The sequence below is a fragment of the Neophocaena asiaeorientalis genome, unplaced genomic scaffold (genome assembly GCF_003031525.2).
Source record: "Neophocaena asiaeorientalis asiaeorientalis breed wild unplaced genomic scaffold, Neophocaena_asiaeorientalis_V1.1 scaffold95, whole genome shotgun sequence".
In the NCBI taxonomy this organism is placed as follows: Eukaryota; Metazoa; Chordata; class Mammalia; order Artiodactyla; family Phocoenidae; genus Neophocaena; species Neophocaena asiaeorientalis.
Window position 1 is genome coordinate 307383 of NW_020174924.1, and position 25044 is coordinate 332426.

General features: G+C 44.4%; 3 protein-coding genes across 3 annotated transcripts in view; 2 read left to right on the plus strand and 1 right to left on the minus strand.

Annotated features, from left to right (window-relative positions):
* EDDM3B (epididymal protein 3B) overlaps window positions 1-2634 on the plus strand; it is a 4285-nt gene extending 1651 nt beyond the window's left edge. The window contains exon 2 of the mRNA XM_024761327.1: window positions 1855-2634. Within this exon, the coding sequence (XP_024617095.1) occupies window positions 1873-2313 (441 nt within the window). The 5' untranslated portion in view covers window positions 1855-1872 and the 3' untranslated portion in view covers window positions 2314-2634. The remainder of the gene's footprint in view (window positions 1-1854) is intronic.
* A 6003-nt stretch (window positions 2635-8637) lies between these two features.
* RNASE6 (ribonuclease A family member 6) lies at window positions 8638-10091 on the plus strand. Its single transcript, XM_024761326.1, has 3 exons — window positions 8638-8656; window positions 8786-8916; window positions 9302-10091. Exon 3 carries the CDS (start codon window positions 9307-9309, stop codon window positions 9769-9771), a length of 465 nt encoding a protein of 154 aa, XP_024617094.1. The 5' UTR covers window positions 8638-8656; window positions 8786-8916; window positions 9302-9306; the 3' UTR covers window positions 9772-10091.
* A 12227-nt stretch (window positions 10092-22318) lies between these two features.
* RNASE1 (ribonuclease A family member 1, pancreatic) lies at window positions 22319-24038 on the minus strand. Its single transcript, XM_024761320.1, has 2 exons — window positions 23812-24038; window positions 22319-23078 (listed from the first exon to the last, which is right to left on the minus strand). Exon 2 carries the CDS (start codon window positions 23051-23053, stop codon window positions 22598-22600), a length of 456 nt encoding a protein of 151 aa, XP_024617088.1. The 5' UTR covers window positions 23054-23078; window positions 23812-24038; the 3' UTR covers window positions 22319-22597.
* Between the last annotated feature and the right edge of the window lie 1006 nt (window positions 24039-25044).

The window sequence follows — 25044 nt, forward strand, 5'->3', positions numbered from 1 at the left end:
AGGGCCCAAAAAGGGAGGGCCCCGCCTCCCCAAAAAAAAAAAAAAAAAAAAAAAAAAAGAATAGACAGTGACTCAACTTGTAAGAACCAAAGACCTGGACTCAACTCAGCGTTAATCTCACTGATACAGTTCTTGGAGCCTCTCTCCACTCTTCCACCCCTCCCCACTTCTTCTCCAATCTTCCTGAGCATAATACCATTGTCCCTTAGTATCCATGGGGGGCATTGGTCCAGGACCCCGCCATGCCCAGGATACCAAAATCCAAGCTTGCTCAAGTCCCTTATATAAAATTGTGTGCGTAGTATTTGCATCTAACATACGCGCATGCTCCTATATGCTTAATCATCTCTACGTTACTTATAATACCTAATACAGTGTAAATAACTGTAAATACAATGTAAATGCTATGTAAATAGTTGGCAGCACACAGCAAATTCAAGTTTTACTTTTTAGAACTTTCTGGATTTTTTTTGGAGGGGGGACTATTTTTAATCCATGGTGTGCTTGGTTGAATTCCTGGGTGCAGAACAAATAGATACAGAGGGCCGACTGTACATTGAAGCAGCTTGAATCCTGGTCTTCTCTTCATCCTATTTAGGCCTTTTGAGCCAGAGGTAGGGTGCCACAAATGAGAGCGTGCCTACCCCTTGCGCTCTGTTTGATGGAGTACTTGACATTCTCAGATATGCTCTCAGTACACGTATCTCACTAGCCTCTTACAGGTTTGTGAGGGAGTTATTATTAAGCCCATCTGAGGACATCACACTCAGAGAGTTGAGAATCAGGTTAGAAATTCCACAGGGCCGGGTATACTCCTCATGGTAAATGACGACAGAGAGCTAGTTTAAAGGGAAGACTTTTTCAAGCAACTCTCGGCTCTAATTTTGACCAGAGTAGCTGTTGTGAGGGCAGTTTCAATTTTGGTACTTGATTGATTAGAACAATATTTCAAAACTGGAGTTCCTTTATGCTGACCTTCTTAACAATAAATCAAGATCATTTATAATGATGATAATTAGGGAAATGGCCTCTGAGAAGGGATGTGGGTAGTCACAAGTGATAACATGTTTCACACAGGCTTTGGGGAAGTGTCTTAAAGAAGTCAGGATCCTGGTAAGCACCATCTTGCAGAGTCAGCGTAGTTGCAGCCTCAGATTTCAAGGAACCAAAGCCTTCCTGCTTCAGAAACATCTCCCAAGTCTCTATTCATCTTCTGTATCCCCTTAAAAGGCAACAACACTTTCCACCTCACAGACATAGAGCTTAAAATACCATTTTCTTTAGGACACATGCTCTTTTGAGAATTGATCTGGGGACTCCCTTGTGGTCCAGTGGGTAGGACTCCGAGCTCCCAATGCAGGGGGCTCGGGTTTGACTCCTGGTCGGGGAACTATATCCCACATGCATGCTGCAACTAAGAGGTCCACATGCTGCAACTAAAAGATCCCGCATGCAGCGACTAAGACCCCACGCAGCCAAAATAAATAAATAAATATTAACCAAAAAAAAAAAAAAAAAAAATAAAACAAAAAAAAAAAAAAAAAAGAATCGATCTGGACTGCAAAACAGCTAGCTAGAGGGTGATTGGTTCTTCAGTTCAGGTGGAAGAGATGGCAGACAGGAGGTACTTGGACTTCTCAAAATGAACTTCATCAGTTTTTTACAACTTTGTGCTTATCTCACTCAGGCTGTAACATATTTTCCGTTCTTATAAACTTTATTATCTAATGAGAGTTATCACCTTCTAGCCTGGGAACCAAATGATAAAATTTGGTTGAAGGGCCTACGTTGGCAGAGAGGAATTTTAAGGTAGAGCTCAGCAGTGTTTCCTCTCTCTTCCCTGTACACCCACAGGTGGCCCTGGTGACTGAGATGGCATCCTCTCTAAAGGTCCTAGGCCCTCTCTTGGCCCTGCTGTTCCCTCTATGTGGGCTCCTTGTACACAGCCAGAACGTTTCCTGGAGGGAATTCATGAAACAGCACCACCCTAGCACAAACTGGGAATTCAGCAAGTACAAGTGCAGTGATCTGATGAGGGAAAGAGGTGTTTCAAAAGACAAGAACTATCACATCTTCGTCTATACCGTATGGCACAAAACTGAGCATATATGCATCAGGAACTGGAGAGATCACTACAGAAATGTATATATATGGGCTCCATATCCCTTCAAAACACCCAAGTGCTACCGGAAGAATAGCAAAAACAACTACAAAGATTACAAGAGCTACAGCTACATTGAATTCCATTGTGGCATGAATGGGTTTGTTGATGGCATAGAGGACATGCAGTTGTTAGAGGATATCAGCAACTAGAAAGTTGACCCACACCCACAGGTTTTAGCATTCAGTGCTTCCCAAGTGGTGGCCCCTCCCTGCACCAAGAGCCCTTGCATTTATTTGCCAGTGTTTTCCAACTACTGAGAGTTATGTTTCACGTGGTTTCTTACTATCGTAACTTTGCCTATGTTGTTTCTCTGCCTGGAATACCCTTCTGTCCTTATTTACCTGATTTACTTCTACATTTTTGAAAAGATTCAGCTCATATGGAATTTCTTTTTGACTAACCCAGGAATTTTCCTGATATTGACTCTCCTTATAACTTTGCAAGTGGAATGATCTTCCCATCCCTAAATAAATTTTATCATTCCAATGTGTGAAATTTATTTATGTGTCGTGTGATTGTCGGGTGTTATAATTGTGAGTTATATAGCTTATGCTTGAGTGTGATTTGTGCTGTATGTAGGTTTAAAGTGTATTATATGTGTGTGTCTAATATGTGTAATAGACTTGTGTGTATGATGAAAGTATAACTGTTTATGTGCTCAGCTGGGGAAAAGTTGTGACCTAGGCATTGATTGTGGGGATATGCTGAGTTCCCATACCCACCCAGATTGATGGGTGTGGCCAGAGCTGATTAGGTACAAAATATGTAGCATGTTCCTGGCACATAGCAGGTGCTCAGTCAACACTGATTTTCTTCCTTTCTATCCTTTGACTTGGTATTTTAATTTTGACTTTGACAAAACAAACATGACGAGTGCCCATCAATTGTCTCCTCTCCCTGGATTTCTTTAAGAATGTCTGTAACGAGGCTATTGCATTTTAGATGAGTTACGGTAGTATGTATGTTTCCTGATGAATAATACATTAAGTAGAAGATATGAACACAAATGAGTTTATCTGATAAAAACCGTTTTCACTTGGCAGAGATATAGGGTAGGGCTAGAGGACTTTAAAATGAAACTCTCATCAAGAGTGGGGCTTAGGGACTTCCCTGGGCACAGTGGTTAAGAATCTGCCTGCCAATGCAGGACACACGGGTTCGATTCCTGGTCCGGGAAGATCCCACATGCCGCGGAGCCACTAAGCCCATGAGCCACAACTACTGAAGCCCGTGCCCTCTAGGGCCTGCATGCCACAACTACTGAGCCCGCGAGCTGCAACTACTGAAGCCCACGCGCCTAGAGCCCGTGCTCTGCGACAAGAGAAGCCACAACAATGAGAAGCCCGCGCAGCGCAATGAAGGGTAGCCTCCGCTCGCCACCACAACTAGAGAAAGCCTGCGCACAGCAACGAAAACCCAACGCAGCCAAAAATTAAAATAAAAAAAAAAAAGAGTGGGGCTTAAGACTTGCATTTTGTTGGAGAAAAGAGGAAGTAGATTGGAGAAGGAAATGTTGAAACACAAGTAAGTAAGGTCCACAGAAATTCTGTTTGTGAAATGAGAGATAGAGATACAGAGTAAGAGAAATGTTCGCTTCGTATAATTTTGCCTGGGGCAGGTATGCGAAGGAGAGATACTGAACATTAAAGGACCCTGTGTTCTTCAGCCTCCTGCATCACTGAATGACTCAAGCCTTGAAACAATTAGAACAAAGACCAGGGTAAAAACATTTTAAATTAGATGACACTTTAAGCTGCACACTATAAGGGAGCAGAATTTTCCACCCTAAAATATGTCTCTTTGGTATAAGGATTATTTTAGCCTGGTTATTTTTTAAGAATCAGCAGATATGAGAGGAGCTCTGAAGACCAAATAGAAGTCACTCTTTTGTAAGAGACATTTACAGGTAAAAGAGAAATCTCCATTTGTAAGGGTGTCTTCCTGCTGTACCAGGAAGCGGTGGGGGGGTGGGGGACGGGACTCATTCTCTAGAAACTCTTAGTGGTGGACAAGACAATGATAAGTCTGCAAAACAACATTATCTTTGGGCTTCCCTGGTGGCGCAGTGGTTGAGAGTCCATCTGCCAATGCAGGGGACGCGGGTTCGTGCCCCGGTCCGAGAACATCCCATATGCCGCTTTTTATGCCGCGAAGCAGCTGGGCCCGTGAGCCATGGCCGCTGGGCCCGGGCGTCCGGACCCTGTGCTGCACAACGGGAGAGGCCCGCGGACCGCAACGACATTATCCTTGTTTCCTGTGTTTTCCTGGTCATCTCCCATAGATTTCCCTCCCCAACATCTCCTTTTGTCTTTAGCCGAAGGTGATATTTAAGGTGATGGCCCCAGCCATTTTGGCAAGTTACTCAGTTTACCTGGGTCTCTGCCATGTATTACACGTATATATAAATGTATAAACTTTTGTTTGTTTTCTCCTGTCAGTTTGTCTTATATCATTGAATTATGAGATGAGCCAAATATCCTAGAAGGGAAAAAAGGAAAAAAATTCCTCCCCAACAACACCTTCCTGGAACTCGGGCCTCAACGAGTAGCCAGTGAATCTAGATTGGTCATCGTGCTCCAAGCATAGCTCCTCAGCTTTGCCATTTTTTCAGTGTACTTGGGAATGAGCAAATACCTGGGAGATGATGAAGATCCCCTATGCCGCTTTTTATGCCGCGAAGCAGCTGGGCCCGTGAGCCATGGCCGCTGGGCCCGGGCGTCCGGACCCTGTGCTGCACAACGGGAGAGGCCCGCGGACCGCAACGACATTATCCTTGTTTCCTGTGTTTTCCTGGTCATCTCCCATAGATTTCCCTCCCCAACATCTCCTTTTGTCTTTAGCCGAAGGTGATATTTAAGGTGATGGCCCCAGCCATTTTGGCAAGTTACTCAGTTTACCTGGGTCTCTGCCATGTATTACACGTATATATAAATGTATAAACTTTTGTTTGTTTTCTCCTGTCAGTTTGTCTTATATCATTGAATTATGAGATGAGCCAAATATCCTAGAAGGGAAAAAAGGAAAAAAATTCCTCCCCAACAACACCTTCCTGGAACTCGGGCCTCAACGAGTAGCCAGTGAATCTAGATTGGTCATCGTGCTCCAAGCATAGCTCCTCAGCTTTGCCATTTTTTCAGTGTACTTGGGAATGAGCAAATACCTGGGAGATGATGACCTATACCAACCAAACTCACAAGAGATTAGTGTTAAACAGCAGTTCTGTAAGCAGATAGGGTAGGGGGTCCCTGGAGAAAGAGAACCAGGAAGGGTTTTCTTGACATAAGAGAAGCCATTTTAGCCTAAGCCATTTTGCGGTCTAAGCCTGGCCACAGGATCTTAAGGGAAGTAAGGGAATGCAGGAACAAAGGAAAGCAGTCAAGAAACAATAGTTCAGCAATAAAACAGAATCTTAGTTCCTCCTCAAGGGACATACATTACAATCTGATAAAGTCTTTGCGTTCTGTAGGAACTAAGGCCCCCACCCAGGTGGAGGACAGAATGATGCTGTTGACGTTCCTGACTTCAGTCAGCTAAAGCTTGGGCTCTGTCAACCTTTCCCCAGTTCTATGCTGAATTCTCCTCTGCTCAAGCCCCTTCATGAATGTGCATATACCCTTAGCTTAAAACTTCCCCAGTTTTGCTGTTCCAGGGAGACTGTTTTGGGAAAGATTCCCAGTGTTCTCCTTACCTGCTGCAAGTAATCAGAAATCCTTCCTTCTCCTGCTCTTTGGCTTGGTTGTATCTTTTGGCTTGACATCCACCAAGAGACAAACTCGGTTTTTGGGTAATAGTTCCTCAGCATTTATCAAGTGAGAAAAACAATCAGTATTTCCCCACATGTCAAATGATCGTTGAGGAAATACTCACTTTCTTTAGCCCAGCATGTTGTCAAACCCAAGTTGTTGTGCCTGATACACTGTGATGTCAAACAACCTGACATCAAAGTTTGGAGCAGAGAAAGGTTTATTGCAGGGCCAAGCAAGGAGAAAGGGGTGGCTCATGCTCAAAAGACCTGAGATCTCTGATGGTTTTCAGGGAGGAATTTTTAAAGACAAAATTTGGGGTGAGGGCTGCAGGGCGTGGGACTTTCTTCTGATTTGTTCGTGGTGAGGCAACAGGGTGGTGCTCCAGAACTTGTGCTCAGCTTGAAGTTACCATCCTCCACCTGGGTGGGAGCCTTAGTTCCTGTAGAAGAATTCAAAGATATGTTGTTATGTATATCCCTTGAGGAGGAAGTAGCACTCAGGAGGACTTTATCTCAGAATCAAGAATAAGACCAGTCTTAAGAACTTGGACATTGGGTGAAAATCAATGTCAGTCAAGAAAAATGGTTCTCTACAAAGAATGGGTAACAGAATCACTGTGGAGTTAATCAAATATAGATATGCAAAGATGTCCGTCCCCAAGATTCTGATTCAGTAGGCCTAGGATCTTGGCATTTAAAAACTTTTCATAGACAATTCTGGTGTGAGGCCAGGGTTAGGAGACCCCTACTTAAGGACATGGGTAACTCGGTATTGTTTTCCTCTGTAGTGGGTTTGGTGTACAATCAAGTTGTGGAACTGCAGAGAGAAGGAGGACTGTTCTAATACATAGGATGTAGAATAAGATATATGAGCACTAGGCAAACAGACTTATTTTTTTACTCCTTTTTTATTAATTTTTATTGGAGTATTATTGCTTTACAATGTTGTGAACAGACATCTTAAAATTTTTTCTTTAAGTGATGGACTTATTTGTTCAGAGCAATTTTAGATTTACAGAAAAATTGAGTAGAAAGTACAAAGAGTTCCCATATGCCTCTCTTCCCTCCCTCCTCTCCTAACCACACTGTTCACAATTTTCTTATTATTAACATCTTATTTTACTGTGGTACTTTTGTTATATTTGATGAACCAGTATTAATAGAGTCCACAATTTACACTAGGATTCGTTCTTCATGTTGTACACGTTTTGACAAGTGCATAATGTCATTGTATGGGAAGAAAGCTTTCCTCAACACTCTTAGGGTCTCTGGCTGGGTCTGAAAATTCAACTGACAAAGACAGATCAATAGGAGAAAAGCATACAAATTTTATTAAATATTTACATATACATGGGAGCATTCACAAGAGAATGAAAAATCCAAATAAGTGAAAAGAGCAGGAAGCTTTTATACCTTTTAGCCCAAGAAACAAGATATTCGTAAAGAATTGGCAAGACAAAGGGGTTTGGTCTATGGTTAGTAAATGGTGAAGAAGTAACTAGAAAGATAAGTGTTAGTTTCAAGATTCTTTTGCAGATTCCTCTGGTGCCCTCTCTGGGAGGTTGAGGGTCTATCTCCAGTAAAAAGAGAATTTATTTCCTGGCTTTGGACAAAGAGGGGGGAGCTTTTTCTGCACTTCATGACTCTTAATTGCCTTCAGTGCAAAATAATTTTTATGTCAAAGAGCCATTTTGGGGGGTTACATATTCTGATTTCCTTCAGCATGAACATGGAATATCTCTCCATTTATTTAGATCTTCTTTTGATTTATTTCATCAGAGTTTTATAGTTTTCCTCATATTGATCTTGTACATATTTTATTAGATTTATACCTAAGTATTTCATTTTTATTTGGTGCTAATATAAATGTTAGTTTGTTTTTTTTTATTTCAAATTCCAGTTGTTCATTGCTGGTATATAAGGAAGCAATTTTTGTATATTGACCTTGTATCTTGCAACTTTACTATAAACAGAAATAATTTTTATCCTAAAGATTATTGGAGCCATTAAAAGTACTGGGCAAGAGTGTTTCACTGTTATATTTATGCTCAAGAAATACTAATCTGGAAGTATTAATATGTAGAATGGATTGGAAGGAAAAGAGACTAGAGGCAGGGAGTCCATGCAGGAAACTTTTATGTGAGTCCTCTATGAGACAATCAGCTTCTGAATAAGGATATTGCAGCACCAATGGAAAGGCAAGAACAGATTTAAGAGGCAAATACCCTAAATGTGCCCTTCTCCTTCATATGTATGGGTCTCTTCACACAGTTTCCTCTTTGGGCTACCCTTACCATCTTCTTCACCTAATTTCTAATTAATCTTCAAAACTCAGTGCCGGTGTTGTGTCCTCCAAAAATACCTCCTCTCTACTGTATCCACACAGTTACCTGTAGTTTCCTTGATCACAGCTGTAAGTGCTATTTATATTTGTTAATATATTGTGCATTGGTCCATTTACCTGACTGTCTCTTTCATTAGATCACAAGCTCCCGAATCAGAGTAGCCCAGTATCTGGCCCAATAAACATACACATAAAGGAATAATTCATTCAAGTCTATGGTTGAAGCTCACATACCAAGTACACGGCAGTTATTATATCAGATTTTCATGTATATTTTCTCCTAAGGAAATGAAACCATAAAACTTCAAAAAACTGAAGCTTCAAGTCAGGGAGGAAGCACCAACTCATATCAGGAAGTGATCAGTTCCTCAAAACTGTGTTTTGAGTCTCACTGTTTCTTTAAGTAAGCTTACTCTCCCTGCATTTACAGTGTTATTGACACTCATTAAACAGCAAGTTTGAAAGTCTAAGAGTCTCATCCACACTGTCAACAAGAAGTTCATCTTCCAAGCCCTAGTTTTCTCTTTCCTAGGGCTCAGGACCCTTCCCCTGCCACACGCCGGCAGCCTTGCACACCTGGGAGAAGAACAACAGACGAAAGCCTCTGAGCCTGGGACTAACTACTGCTGCTGTTCTCAGCGGGAGCCCCAGCGCGGAGACCTGGTAAGAGCAGAAGCCCCCAGGGCTGGGGAGAGTGGCCAGTGAAGATGGCTGTGAGATCCAGGTCAAATAGCTGGAGGGTAAATATTTCAGGAGGGAAGAGACAAGGTTTCTGATATGGGAACTATCAAACGCGTGAGTGCGGGACAAAGAGAAGAACGAGATCTACCGGTCAGAGAAAAGATCGTCTTACCTCAAATTCCTCCTCACTGGGCTTCAGTTTCTTTAGAATCATGAGACTCAAGTGAGAAAGAAGATGGTTAAAAACAAACAAACAAAAAAGAGCTATGAGATCTTAAAAGGCAGAATAAAAATCTAAATGGTTATGAGTGATAATTTTGCTCTTATTGTTTTTACTACTACCATTGTTTTCTCTCTCCTTACACAGAAAAGATGGGGCCAGGTCTTCTGGGATGCTTTCCTCTCCTCCTATTGCTGCTGGGACTATGGTGGTCAGTGTGTCCACTCTGTGCTTTGCCTAAGCATCTCACCAAGGCTCACTGGTTTGAAATTCAGCATATACAGCCAAGGCTTCTCCAGTGCAACAAGGCAATGAGCAGTGTCAATAATTATACTCAGCACTGCAAGCCTCAAAACACCTTTCTGCACAACTCCTTCCAGGACGTGGCTGCTGTCTGTGATTTGCCCCACATCGTCTGTAAGAATGGGCTGCGCAACTGCCACCAGAGTCCAAAGCCTGCTAACCTGACTCAGTGCAGTCTCACTGCGGGGAGGTATCCTGACTGCCGCTACGGAGATGACACCCAATACAAGCTCTTCATTGTTGCCTGTGACCCCCCTCAGAAGAGCGACCCTCCTTATCATTTGGTTCCTGTACACTTAGACAAGATTGTTTAAAGTTTCCATCATTTTCCCTCTCGCTTGGCACAAATTCTCTTACGATCTCTTCTGATTTTTCTTTTCTTTCGTTGATTTTCCTGGTTCCCATAGAAGGAAAAAGGAGGGTATTGGAAAAATTAGAGTGATGAGGATAGACCAGAGTTGGGACAAAAAATATGTAGGATTATTTTCTGCTTTGGAGCTCTAGGTTTTGAAGGAAGATAGTAGGGAAGAGGGCAAAGAAGGGTCCAGGCCTCCATATTTTCAGCCTTAGAACTTTGGCCAACTTTTGTTGTATTGTGTTCACAGAAATAAAACCATGTTCTGCTGCACTCTAATGAGCGTGTGTATAAGTGTGTTTAGAAGCGTGATCCCTTTCACATCATTGCCAGCCTGGAGCTATCTAAGGCCTGCATTTACCAGCATTCCAGGGAGAACGATTTTGGCCCTAGGCAACCTTTGAAGTTATTTGGCAACCTGGGGCCTCTGCCACTCCCTCACCCCTGTGTCTCTGGGACTTTGGAGCAAGAAAGTTCTCCATCCCTTCAAACTCTGCTCATGGCTTTACATATTTCCCTTGAAACCATTGTCTGTGGTTGTTTGGAGGTGGCACTGATACTCGATGTTGATGGTATTTTCACAGATTCTAACACTGGTGACTGAGGCATCCTAGATCTTAACTATTTGCCTCTATAATTAATCAGATAATGTTTTAAATATAAATAGTAGTAGGGATAATAATCCACTGTAGCCTTAGAGTCAATTCTCCTGTTGTCTATTGGAATGGACAAAGAGAAAGCATAGATCAAGGGGGTTAAAAATAAAGCACTGGGACACTAAAAACATTCTTGCCCTACTCAAATAGTGAAATATCACAGAAACATTGGGGCTTTGGAACAGGTATCTGATCTAGAGATCAAAGGACTGGGATTAAGAATTTAGGTCCTATGTGTAGGGGAGGAAAAATAATTTTTCATAAACCCTTCTAGGTTTTTGGCTGAGACACCCCCTGTAATAAAAAGATAGATCAACAGGAAAAAAACAATTTTAGTTACATATGTACATATGGGAGCGCTACAAAGATATGAGACTCAAAAGACACAGGAAGCCCTGAGGAGCTTCAGGGTCCATGTTTATAATGGCATCCTGGGGCCAAGCCTGGTGCCAGGAGGATTAGCTCTGGCTTAGAGATGCCAAAGTTCCCAGGGAAAATGAGCTAAGTAGACAATTCAATACATACCTCTTACTCACAGGGTGTGGAAATAGAATTTGAGTATCAGGTCAGAGGACTCTGTACTTTTTTTTTTTTTTTCTGCTGTATGCGGGCCTCTCACTGCTGTGGCCTCTCCCATTGCAGAGCACAGGCTCCGGACGCGCAGGCTCAGCGGCCATGGCTCACGGGCCCAGCCACTCTGCGGCATGTGGGATCTTCCCGGACCGGGGCACGAACCCGTGTCCCCTGCCTCGGCAGGCGGACTCTCAGCCACTGTGCCACCAGGGAAGCCCGACACTGTACTTTTATTTTAAATTTATTTATTTATTTATTTATTTTATTTATTTATTTATTTAGGCTGTGTTGGGTCTTTTGTTGCTGTGCACGGGCTTTCTCTAGTTGCGGTGAGCGGGGGCTACTCTTCGTTGCAGTGCACGGGCTTCTCATTGCGATGGCTTCTCTTGTTGCAGAGCACGGGCTCTAGGCACATGGGCTTCAGTAGCTGTGGCACACGGGCTCCAGAGCACAGGCTCAGTTGTTGTTGCGTACGGGCTTAGCTGCTCCGCAGCATGTGGGATCTTCCCAGACCAGGGCTTGAACCCGTGTCTCCTGGATTGGCAGGCGGGTTCTTAACCACTGCGCCACCAGGGAAGCCCCCGACACTGTACTTTTAAAAAAATTTATATTGACTAGAGGATGTGGAGCCAGTAAAATATTATGCCCCTCTTACTGCTTTACTTACTGCCTTAGATGGATACTTTAACTAGTTCCATTGGGGTAAAAAAGTATACAATCGAAAACTGTTTCATTGATAGATTCAATACTGTGAATATTCTTTAAGTCACCTTTTTAATTTATAACGGTTGGTGTTTTTCTTTTTTTTTTTTTCCTTTTTCTCTCTTTTATAGTTCTTATCTTTCTTTTCCATTTGTGTTTTTCTGTTTGGCTTTTTTTTTAAGATGCCATACTATCTAGACAGGGCTAATAGAAACAGAAAACGTGATATCCAAGTATGAGGCAAGCCTACAGAGGAAAACCCACATATGGGGTGGCAAAAGCAAGGCCAAACAGCCTCACAGGGAGGGGGAAGCAAACGCTCATGAGGAAGGGAATTCTTCTGGAGCTCTTCATACTTTTTTTTTTTTTTTAGTTGCAGTGATCGGGGGCTACTCTTCGTTGCAGTGTGCTGGCTTCTCATTTCAGTGGCTTCTCTTGTTGCGGAGAATGGGCTCTAGGTGAGTGGGCTTCAGTAGTTGTGGCTCACAGGCTATAGAGCCCAGGCTCAGTAGTTGTGGCGCACTGGCTTTGTTGCTCTGCTGTATGTGGGATCTTCCCGGACCAGGGATCAAACCCATGTCCCTGCGTTGGCAGCCGGATTCTTAACCACTGCACCACGAGGGAAGTCACTCTTCACACTTCTTGATGGATTTTATTTTATTTATTTACTTATTTTGACCGTACCACACAGCATGTGGGATCTTAGTTCCCTGATCAAACACTTACCCCCTGCATTGGAAACACAGTCTTAACCACTGGACTGCCAGGGAAGTGCCTTGATGGATTTTATAAAGTCCTCCCCTTGCCCTCTCTCATGGGCTAATTTCATTTTTAACGTGATGAATTACTTTTCAAAAATTAAACAATGTAGAGACTTCCCTGGTGGCACAGTGGCTAGGACTTTGCTCTCCCAATGCAGGCGGCCTGGGTTCGATCCCTGGTCGGGGAACTAGATCCCATGTGCATGCTGCAACTAAGAGTTTGCATGCCACAACTAAGGAGCCCATGTGCTGCAACTAAGGAGCCCTGGAACCACAACTAAGGAGTCTGCCTACTACAACTAAGACCTGGTGCAACCAAATAAATAAATAAATAAATATTTTTTAAAAAATTAAACAACATAGATAAATACAAACCAGTATATAGCACTCAAAATAAATAAATATTGTTTTTCATTTACTTACTATCTAAAAAATATATATATATATACATAAAAACATTGGCATCCATTTTATTCCTCTCTCTCTCCATTCCCATTCCTCTTAACTTTTCTCAGATGAAATTATAAATTTAAAGTGTTTCCAGTCCTATTTTTATACTTATATTTCATGTATAATATCTTCACAAACAAAACATAGGGTTTCCACGTGCAATTTAAAAAGAAATTTATATAAATACTATCATATAGTACAAATCATTCTGCAACTTGCTTTTTCTGTTCACTCAACAATGTTTTTAAGACTCATCGATGTTAAAATGTATCTTTGTTGTTCTTTTATTTTTACTGGTGTATTATTTGTTCCTTTGTATTAATAAACCATCATTTATTTACCAGTCGTCTATTGTTGAATATTTGGGATGTTCCCAAATTTCCACCCTAACAAGCAGCATTGCAATGATATCTTTGTACACTTCTCTGTACAAAGAAACTTGTCAACTTAAAGAAAGACACTCAGCATAAGAATTGCGAGTTTAAGTTGTATTCATGGTCTTACTGAGGACTAGAACTTTTTATGTTTGGGAAGGTGCAAGAATCAGGGGTCTTTGAAATTATTCTTGAGATACACGTCTAACTAGGAACCTGTTTTTCCAAAGCACAGAGTACCTCATCTTGTTTTTCATTCTCAGTTCCCTGCAGGATGCCCTGTCAGTGGTCGACTGCAGTGGGTTGCGACTTAATCCTTGTATAACTGGGTAATGAGTGATGTTCTTTGTTCTTCTTTGTTCACAAACTGATTGTAGCAGATTGTATTTTTCAGAGATGTCCATATCAACATAGCCCATTCTACATGCTCTTCTTATAGTGTGATATTAACTCTTCTCTATCAGAAGGGTCTATGTTCCCTTTCCTTGAGTATGGGTTAGTCTTAGAAACTCCCTTCTAATGAATAGAATGGGATGAAAGTCACACTGTATGACTTCCAAAGCCAGGTCATAAAAGGTGATACAGCTTCTGCCTGGCTTTCCCTCTCTGTTGTAGGACACCCACACTTGAACCCAATCATCATGCTGTGAGGAAGATGGTGCCACGTGGAGAGGCCTTGTATAGATATTCCAGCCAACAGGCCCAGCTAAGGTATCAGCCAACATCAACCATTCAACATGTGGGTGAATGAGGCTTCAGATGATTCCAGCTCCCAACCTCTGAGTCTTCCAGCTGCAGCCTCAGACATTGGAACAGAAACAAGCTGTCCCCACTGTGTCCTATCTGAACTCCTGACTCACTGGGAGCATAATAAATTATTGTTTTGTGCCACCAAGTTTGGGGGTAATTTGTTACACAGATAGACTAACTGAAGCATTGATTGTATAATATTGCCAGAAACTATGGTATGTGAGTGTTTGCATCTCAATGTCCTGTCTCTGGCAAAACATGAGAGTATCGTGCTCCTGCATTTTTGGCAACCTGATGAGTATGAAATAGCACAACATTGTCATGTAGGCAAAAAAAAAGCTGCTATTTGCATCTTTAGATCCTTGGTTCCTAGTACAATGCCTGACACTAGTGGGTTTCTTTTTATTTATTTTATTTATTTATTTATGGCTGTGTTGGGTCTTCGTTCCTGCGTGCAGGCTTTCTCTTGTGGCGAGTGGGGGCTACTCTTCGCAGCAGTGGGTGGGTTTCTCATTGTGGTGGCTTCTTTTGTTGCAGAGCACGGCTTCTAGGTGTGCGGGCTTCAGTAGTTGTGGCACGCGGACTCAGTACTTGTGGCACGTGGACTCAGTACTTGTGGCTTGTGGGCTTAGTTACTCTGTGGCATGTGGGATCTTACCAGACCAGGGCTTGAACACGGTTCCCCTGCATTGGCAGGCAGATTCTTAACCACTGCATCACCGGGGAAGTCCCAGACACTCGTGGGTTTCTTTTTATTTTTTTTTTAATCTTTTATTTATTTATTTATGGCTGCGTTGGGTCTTTGTTGCTGCATGTGAGCTTTCTCTAGTTGGGGCGAGCTCCTACTGCTCTTCGTTGCGGTGCATGGGCTTCTCATTGCGGTGGCTTCTCTTGTTGCAGAGCACGGGCTCTAGGGCACACGGGCTTCAGTAGTTGTGGCACAAGAGCTCAGTAGTTGTGGCTCTCGGGCTCTAGAGTGAGGCAGTTGATGAAAGTTGAATACAGTCTGTGGATTAGTTAACTGTATAGTTTCAATGCAAATTTCCTGATTTTGATAAGTATACTTACTTTAAACCCTTGTAAAAAGAATGTTCTTGTTTTTAGGAAATGCATAGTGAAGTATTTAGGAAAAAGGGCAACATGTCCATAACTTACTCTCACACATTCAGAAAAAAATTTATGTATCTGTACGTAAATATGTGACTAATAAAGCAAATAGGAAAAATGTTAATGTTTAGAGAATATAGACAAATGATATACAGGAATCCTTTGTATCATTTTTGAAACTGTTCTGTATATCTGAAATTATTTCAAAATGAAAAGTTTAAAAATATTTTCAGGGGCTTCCTTGGTGGTGCAGTGGTTGGGAGTCCGCCTGCCAATGCGGGGGATGCGGGTTCGGGCCCTGGTCCAGGAGGATCCCACGTGTCGCGGAGCAGCTGGGCCCGTGCACCACGGCTGCTGAGCCTGCGCTCTAGAGCCCACGAGCCACAACTGCTGAGCCCACGTGCCTGGAGCCCGTGCTCCGCGGCGGGAGAGGCCACCGCGGTGAGAAATGCCTGCACCGCAACGAAGACCCAAGACAGCCAATAAATAAATAAATTAAAAAAAAAATTCAGCACAGTCATTTACTACTTGTGCAAATTACCTATCTTTGCAGATAATCAGTTGCCTCATTTACTAAGAAGATATTTTACCTACTCACTTTCATTTATAGAATCTACCAAACTCTACTTTGTCGGGCACCCGGCAAATCACCAGCCACAGAAAAATGAAAAAGACCGGATCACTAGTAGCTTTCAGCTGAGTGGGAAAAACAACCAAGAAAACTGGAATGTTTAACGAAGAGTGATTCGTGTTAGTTCTCAGGGTGGTTTCAAGACCTGAATGACCTAATATGGATTTAAACATACATATAAAACGGGCTTAATGAAATTCCTGGTACCTCATACAAGTAGCTCCATCTCCCCTTTGGATGATTACAAGCTTCAAGGAAAGTATTTTTAGTTCTCTAGAAAAGACATCCTCAAATAGCCCCCTTTCTAGCCAGCTCCCAACTTCCTGTCTTTCCCCCTGGGACAGTGATGGCACCCCTGGCCGTCTCTCTGTGTTCAAATTTCCTCTTCTTATAAGGACACCAGTCAGACCGGATTAGGGCCCACCTAAGGCCTCATTTTAACTTAATCACTTCTTTAAAGGCCTTAGCTTCAAATACATTCTGACTTACATCTTACATTTCTGAGAAGTTAAAGATTGAACATATAAATTTTGGGAGAACACAATTCAGCTTCTAACAGTGATTATAAAGAGAAGTTTCATAAGAGCCCCAAGGCCCTCAGCGATGGTGGGAGGCATCCCTACATTTAGATCTTTAATTGTAGTTTGGCAACTTTTCCGAGGAGAGGATACAATAAGGATAAGAGCTGTTCCCTGCTCTTATGACAATGGTTATGTGGTGCCTACCAGTGGTTGTGGGGATTTCACAGACAGCAGCTTGTAAAGAAAGGTACTGAGGAAAGAACTGATGTTTTTTTATATCTCCCATTGTCCTGGTTGACTGAAGGAATTGCGAGAGTTCGTGGAGGCTGTAAAAGCAGTAAGTACTGGGCGTCACACTACTGAGCTTAAGTGAAATAGCGAGGCTTGCCGTAGAGGGGGCCCACACCATTCCCAAAAGCCCAAGAGAAGAAGGTGGAATGCTGGGAATGCAGAGCTACATTTCCTGTGAGAAAAAAACCAGAAAGAAAAACAGATTTTCCTCCTACTCCTAAGTGACCTAATTAGTTATAACCTTCCAGGTAGTCAACAGAACCATCTATGCCAACCCTTCTGATCTTGTTTTCTCATCCCTTTCTACCTCTAAGTCTCATCCATACTTACTTCTTGACACGGTATTTATAATCCCTCTGTCTTACTTCTATACTCCTGTGCCTTCGTCATTGCCTGTTCTGTCCCAACCTCAAGGCTCCCACCTACCCGGGGTCTGACTGAGAACAGATCCTGTTGGTGGTTCCAGGACTTAGAAGCATGTCATAGGTCTCTCCACCAATACAGAGCTTCCTCTGTGGAAAAGAGAGGGCAGAGGGAGGAAGGTTTAGGGTTTTGAAGTTAGGGGGCTTTTGTTTTTGTTTGTTTTTGCATGTGGATGTTCAATCACAATTTGTTGAAAAGATTATCCTTTCTTCCTAGAATTGCTTTGCACTTTTGTCAAAAATCATTTGACAGTATCTGTGTGGGTATGCTCTGGGCTCTCTATGCAGCTCCGTTGATCTATGTGTCTATTCTTCCACCAATTCACACAAAAATATGTACACAGATGTTTAAAGCAGCTATCTTCATAATCACCCGGAATGGAAACAATGCAAACATCCTTCAACAGGTGAATGGATAAATAAGCCATGGAACATCCACGCAATAAAATGCTACTCAACGATAAAAAGGAACGAACCACTGATCCACACAACTTGGATAAATTTCATAGACATTATAGTGAGTGAAAGAAGCCAGTCTTGGAAGGTTACATACTGTGCAATCCTATTTGTATGATATTTTGAAAAGACAAAACTATAGTGACAGAGAATAGATCAGTGGTTGGCAGGTGTTGGGGTGAGGGGAGTGTATGACTATAAAGAGATAGCACAAGGGGATTTGGGGGGTGATGGAACTGTTCTGTGTCCTGGTCGTGTGCAATTCATTTATACAAGTTAAAAATTTATAGAATTGTATACCAAAAAGATCAATTTTCCCATATGATATTTTTTAAAAAATGAAAACAGAAAAAGAAGGAAAATGTGGAAGCAAGGCATAAAAGCACACACTCTGGGAGTCAGCAGATCTGGTTTTCATCATTCCATACTTGGCTTCATGCCTCAGTTTCTCTTTTTTAAAAATATTTATTTATTTTATTATTTATTTTGGCTCCACCGGGTCTTAGTTGCAGCATGCAGGCTTTTAGCCGCGGCATGTGGGATCTAGTTCCCTGACCAGGGATCAAACCCCGGCCGCCTGCATTGGAAGCATAGAGTCTTACCCACTGGACCACCAGGGAAGTCCCTCTTTGTTTTTTTTTTTGTTTTTTTTTTTTTTATAAATTTATTTATTTATTTATTTTTGGCTGTGTTGGGTCTTCATTTCTGTGCGAGGGCTTTCTCTAGTTGTGGCAAGCGGGGGCCAGTCTTCATCGCGGTGCGCGGGCCTCTGACTGTCGCGGCCTCTCTTGTTGAGGCGCACAGGCTCCAGACGCGCAGGCTCAGTAGTTGTGGCTCACGGGCTTAGTTGCTCCGCGGCATGTGGGATCTTCCCAGACCAGGGCTCGAACCCATGTCCCCAGCATTAGCAGGCAGACTCTCAACCACTGCGCCACCAGGGAAGCCCCCCTCTTTGTTTTTAAGGTGAAAGTTTTAGAGCCAGGTTACAAAAGACCTTCCCTGCCCTGATGTTCCTTAATTCCACAGATCTACAAACATGATCACATTCATATTAGGCGTGTGTACACACACTCATGGTCCCACGCAAACAGGTTTTGTCTCTATGTTACAACAGCCCAAGCTCTCCTTATGCCAGAGCCTTTCCCTTAAATAATTGTCTGGCAGTATTTATGGGAGTGGAAGGGGGAGCTTGAGGGAGGTGGTGAAGAGAAGCTGCCAAACATGTTGGCCTGAAGCAGGGCCAGCTCTCAGCCTCTATGAGGAATGTTTCCAAGAAGCTCAGGAAATTCCTGGTCCCACTCCCACATTCTCTTGTTGTTGCCTTGATCTCGCCGCCTCATTACTCTCTCCCGTCTGTGGATCTCAGCCAAGCTAAAAAACCTCCATGGGCTCTCAGGTCCCAGGAAGCCTAACAACGCCTAGCAGAGGCTAGCTGCCAGCCTTGACTCTCAGAGGCTGCCTAAAGTTGCCTGAGAGGAAACTCTGCCCTAGAAGCATGTTTGAAGTCCACTGGGATGACCTAGACCTCCGAACATGGCTTTGCACTGAGAAGAGCTCTGAACCAAACCAGATCTCAATGATGTGACTCTTCTAGAGATGCCTACGCACAAAGAGCCAGAAACTGCATGCCAGGGCTCAGCACTCACTGCTAGACATGGATGTTCAGCTAGAAGGTCCTAAGCGCTTCTCTGGTGGTCCAGTGGTTAAGACTCCCCACTTCCACTGGAGGGGGCACGGGTTCAATCCCTGGTCGGGGAACTGACACACACACACAAAATAATAGATAGGGAGTAGAAGGCCCTAAGCGTAAGGGGACTTTGAGATAACCAAACCCAAGCCCTGGGTTTTACAGATTAGACAACTGTGGTCCAGAGAGGGCTACAGAGTGCCTTAGGGGCACAGCACAGGGAGCTGATAGTAGGGCAAGGACTACATTAGGTGCCCTGGCCCAATTATCCACCCAGCTGCAGACTGAGGGAAGGTGGAAAAGGAAGGAAACTGACCCTGAATACAGGCCCTGCTCAGACTTGTAGCAAGAAGAAACCAGAGGATGACATACAGTAGTGATGAGCTTTAAAGTACAGTCACCACACTGGCTAGTAAAACAGGCCTAGTGAGACTCTGTCCATTCAGATGAACAACTCCTTCTCTATTGTTAAGTAAGAAGACAATAAGGGAATGGGAAGGGAGATAAGCACCGGAGGGAGGAAGCTGAGATGAAACCATCCCACCTACACTTGCTGCAAGCCACAAAGAAACCTAAAGTACATGGGAGTTTACTGAATGATTTGCAGAGGTGTTTGAGATTAGTCCCCTAGAAAGTGGCTCCTGGGAGACAGTTTTGAGATGATTCCAGGTATGCCGCAGTTTAGTCTTCAGGAGGTAACACTTTCATTCTGAAACTTCTATGCAGGACCTCCATCATGCATCATGAATCATGCACATGGAGGGCCGCCCCACATTCGTGATCAATTTCCCAAACCAATATTGATGTGCCTTCTGCCACGGGCAGGTAGATTCAAAGCCCTTTAGTGCTCCCACTTGCTCTGTGAGGGCTGAATCAGTCTCAGGAGGCAAGGGTGGCGATTGGGAGCAGCCTTTCATTTTCCAGTTAGACAGAAAGTGCAAAGTGCAAATGAGACAGCACTTGGAAAGAAAGAACCTGACGCGATGGCCCTTTACTCTGTTCATTGAAGGTATGGGTGACCGATCTGTTTCGGGCTGGAAGACTATTGGCTGCTGGGAGTGAAGGGGAATTTACCAGAGAGAGACAGGAGAAAATCAGCATGTCAGAAGAGGCAGAAGACACTATGATTTTGTCGGTCCAGGTAAAACTGCAGGAGTAAGGTGGACGCTGGGATGCATTTACCTGTCCACCGAGAATGCAGAATTCCTGAAGCTTGTTTGGTTTGAAGACTCTTCTGAAAATTAACATTATCCTTCTTAGAAGAATCACTGGATATGGTCATTTCTGTCTTTAAGCAGGTACCCATCTTCACATGTTAGCACCTCAATTTTAAGATGAATCTGCCTGGGTCAGTCTCCTAGAAGAGGTTAATACTCCTTTATTTGTGGGATAGCAATAGTCGCCCCACAGAACAGAGACCTCTGATTTGTCCCCCGACGACTGGTGTTTCTCTCCTTGACTCTGCCTGATGGCTCTAGGACAAGACTTGATCTTCCCCTGCCCAGAGTCCTCCTATTCAGAGCACTTTCCGCCCCACCTCACCCCCGTTTCCCTGGCTGTGCCGGTCTGCACCCGGACCATCCGCTAGCACCTATCACTTTATTCCCCGCGTGGAGACTCACAGTGGCCCCATGGCCAGGAAGGTGCATGGAACCAGCAGCCAGAGCTGGTGATTATGCAGAATAGATGCAGCAAAGCTCCAAGTGAGTGTTCAAAGATCTCCTAAAGTGTTCTCTTAGCACTAGCAGGAGGGAAAAGGAGGAGCTTTGGGTTTGGAAACAAGAGTGAGATGAACTTAAGAAAAATTCTATCTAAAGAAAACAGAACTAGAAACTTAAAGTTTCCCTTTTTTCCCTCCTCCATCCTCACTGTTTGTAAGGAGTGAGATCCCCACTACCAACAAAATAGCTGGCCACCCCTCTGACCCAAAAGTCTTCTTCCTCTTACAGAGGCCCCAGAGCTAAGCATTCACTTTACCTAAAAAACACACAATCACTTCCAACATTTATAAATGTAGTACACAAAGACAATGACAGAACTGGTCAGACTGGTTGGCAGTAGGACCTTTCTCTAGTTCTATGACCTTGTCTAGAGCTTGATGCAGGTGTAAACAGGGGGCCATATGAAATGATTAAGTGATGACAGAAGCCATGTTAAGGCTTTTCAATGGATGTAAGAAAGGGTTGCCAAGAAGTGAGCAGACTCATAGGCCAAGTGCCCTGGGAACCTGTGAGAGCCCCCAGCAAGCTGAGGCAGAGAAAGCCGTGACTCCACAGCACTCGGTGAAGGAGGGAGACTGGGGAGTTTCCTTCTTGAGGAAACTCCAATAGCAGAGAGAGCAATGACAGGGAAGCCAGGAGACCCAAGGTCTAGTCTCAGTCGGACACTAACGAGCAGCTGCCGTGAGCAGGTCGCTTAACCTTTCCGAGATTCAGGTTGCCCCTCTGTAAAAGGCGGGGGTTACATTAGGTCAGGGATGGCCAGTGGGTGGCACACACACCCTCACCTCTCTCGAGCCTTCGGTAGAGGCCACTGTTCCATCACTTCACTGTTTAGGTATTTTTCTACAGCATTCTAGGCAGGCACTTCCAATTAGAGTTGGTCCACAAGCTGAAATCTACTTATCCTCCCCCCACTTGATGATCGCTGAAGTCCTTCCTAGCTCCTGAATGGAGGGTTCCAACTTTGTAAGGAAGAGAGGACCAGCTTTCTGATTTAGCAATAGCTCCCTCAAAAAAAGGAAGATGGAAATTTAGGGTCATAATTTCATACACTTCTCCTCCCCGCCTGAGGCCGAGCAGGGTCTTCCCAGGGTCACGCTGTCCTTCCTTCTGTGCCAGAGATTTTTGTATCTGAGCTTCGCCCTCTGTCAGCTTGCCCAGCATGACACTGTCCCAGACCGTAGCTCCTTTTTATCTAAAATAGCCCACACTTTAAAATTATATTGGGCATCAAAGAACCTACAAAGAGAGGAATTATCTCAGGTCAGTGAAAATCAAAAGTCAGAAGAGGTGGTATCTAAGGATTCCATTTGCCACTCACCAAAGCTAACCAGACTCACGGTTCTCTCCTCTGTCAGGAGAGCGAGCACACAAACAGCACCTGGATGGGGACAGCATCAGGAATTCAAGTGGTTGCAACTGTGTTTTATTGAAAGAAGCAGTGAAGTGGTCAACATAGGCCCCATCTCACAACCCACTCCTCACCCCCCAAGCCACGCAGGGGCCAGCCTCAGGCCAGGGGAGCACATGTGTGTGTGTGTGTGTGTGTGTGTGTGTGTGTGTGTGTGTGTGTGTGTGTGTGTTGGATAAGAGCCCTAATTAACTTGAGTTATTGCCTGCAGGGCAAGGAAGCAAGAGGGGGAGAGGCGATGAGGTGGGGCATCTCTGGCTTCAGGTAGAGACCTACACAGAACCGTCAAAGTGGACTGGCACGTATGGGTCCCCCTCACAGGCCACGATGATGTGTTTCTCCTTCTGGCTGGTCCTGTAGGCACAGTTGGGGTACTTGGAGCTGCCCGTCTCGCGGCAGTCTGTGATGTACATGGTGGAGTTGCTCTTATAGCAGTTGGTCTTCCCATTCTTGCATTGGACGTTTTCCTGGAAGCAGACGGCCTTGACATCTTCCAGGGACTCATGCACAAAGGTGTTCACCGGCTTGCACCGTCCCTGGGTCATTTTTCGGCGCGTCATCATTTGGTTGCAGTAGTTGGAGTTGTTGCCTGGGGAGCTGCCAGAGTCCATGTGCTGCCGCTGGAACTTCATGGCCGGCGATTCCTTGCCCAGGGAAGGCTGGACCCACCCCAGCACCAGCAGCACCAGGACCAGCCATGGCAACAGGACCAGGGACTTCCGAGCCATGGTGGTCTCACTGCCCTGGAGAAGCCTGCCCGGGAAAAGGGGGAGAGGAGGAATAACATCGCCTTAGAAAGAGAACCCCAGCTCCCACCTGTAGCCTCCCTGGCTTACGGTCTCCAGGTCAACCAGAAAGATGTCCCGCTCCCTGCGAGCTTTTCCAAGTAACAAGACAATCACATATACTCTTCTCCACAAACATTTGATTCCCACTCCCTACAGAGAGGCCGTCCTCCCCTCTGGATGGTGACCCTAGAAATGACCTAAAATCCTAGCAGCCCTGTCTTTGAATACAGAAATATTTTTGATACGAAATACCTTTGAAACATAAAACACCTCTGTACCCAGTGCTCACACGGCTCATTAGAAGATGCTTTTGAAAAAACCATTAAATAACTAATCCAAATTTTGAATAAGCCAAATTGTATCCCTGAGATAACCACCGAGTATTCATCCAGGATCACGGTGGACAGAGCCCTGTTGTCCTACAACACAAGGGAAACTCAGCCCCAGTGTTTTACACTGGCACAATAAAGGGATGCCATTGTGTTCCAAAGAGAGATGCTCTCCTCCCCCAGCCTGGGGGCTGCTCCTTCTCCAGCCCCATGGGCTCTCTGCAGCCTACGTGCTCCATTCCTGACCCCAGCTCTGCCCCCTGCCCACATCTGCCTGGCCCGATTCTCAGGCTAGCCTCACCCACCCTGGCTCCCCACTCTCCAACCCTCAAGCACAAACAGCTCCTGTGTGCCTCTGGGGCTGCTTACCCGAGTCTCTGGCTTGGTCTCTGAGAGAGAACAGGCAGTTTCTGCAATCACTGTAACCCAGGGGTATGGACTTTATACAGATTAAAAGGAGGCTTGGCTTCCAGGAAGAGACCGGTGGGAGGAGCATCTTGGTCTTGGTCCACAGGAAAACAAGGTCATATGAGGAAGGGGTGGGGAATTGCCCAGGCCACCCTTTTTTCAGGGCTGCTGGGGAGAGCAAGCCTTTGCCTATAAGAACCTTTCTTTCTATAAGCAGCAGAGAAAGCCACTATAGCACTGACGCTCGAACCCCAACCAAGTCCTTGTTGTCTCTTTGCAAGCCGTTTTCACCAAATAGCCCTTGGAGGTTAGCAAAATGCACATAACATGTGATCACGGGAAGGGGAGGGAAAGGGAGGTCCTCTCTTGCCCTGGGAGTCCTGGAGCTGCTTTGGCCAGAATTCCACATCTCCCACCAGCTCCTCTGCTGGGGGAGCAGGGAGAAGTGGCCAGCTGCCCCCAGCTGGAAGGCTTCCCGGAACTGGAGAAGAAGGGGGAGAGTACCTGAACACGGAGGAGTAGAAAGCAGCTTCGTTCGGTGTGACCTCACCCAGTTGTGGCCACTTCAACATTCCTGGGCTGTTGAAGGAGGGTGTGTGGCCATTCCTATCTATAGTGACCTCTCATCCCATAGGCCAGAGTGGAGGAGAGGAACTAGGGATGAGCCAAAATGCAAAGTCCCCTTTAGAGAAGAAATAGAGAACATCATATTTCTTAGCAGTAAAATTTCGTCCTAGAAAGAGACGTGCATTTGCTGGAAGACAATTTTATTTTTATTTATTTATTTATTATTATTATTTTTTTTTTGCGGTACATGGGCCTCTCACTGTTGTGGCCTCTCCCGTTGCGGAGCACAGGCTCCGGACGTGCAGGCTCAGTGGCCATGGTTCACGGGCCCAGCCGCTCCACAGCATGTGGGACCTTCCCGGACCAGGGCACGAACCCATGTCCCCTGCATCGGCAGGCGGACTCTCAACCACTGCGCCACCAGGGAAGCCCTACTTCTTCTTTTCTGATTTAGATTCCTTTTATTTTTTTTTCTTCTTTGATTGCTGTGGCTAAAACTTCCAGAACTATTTTGAATAATAGTGGTGAGAGTGGGCAACCTTCCCTTGTTCCTTACCTTAGAGGAAATGGTTTCAGTTTTTCACCACTGAGAACAGTGTGGGCTGTGGATTTGTCATATATGGCCTT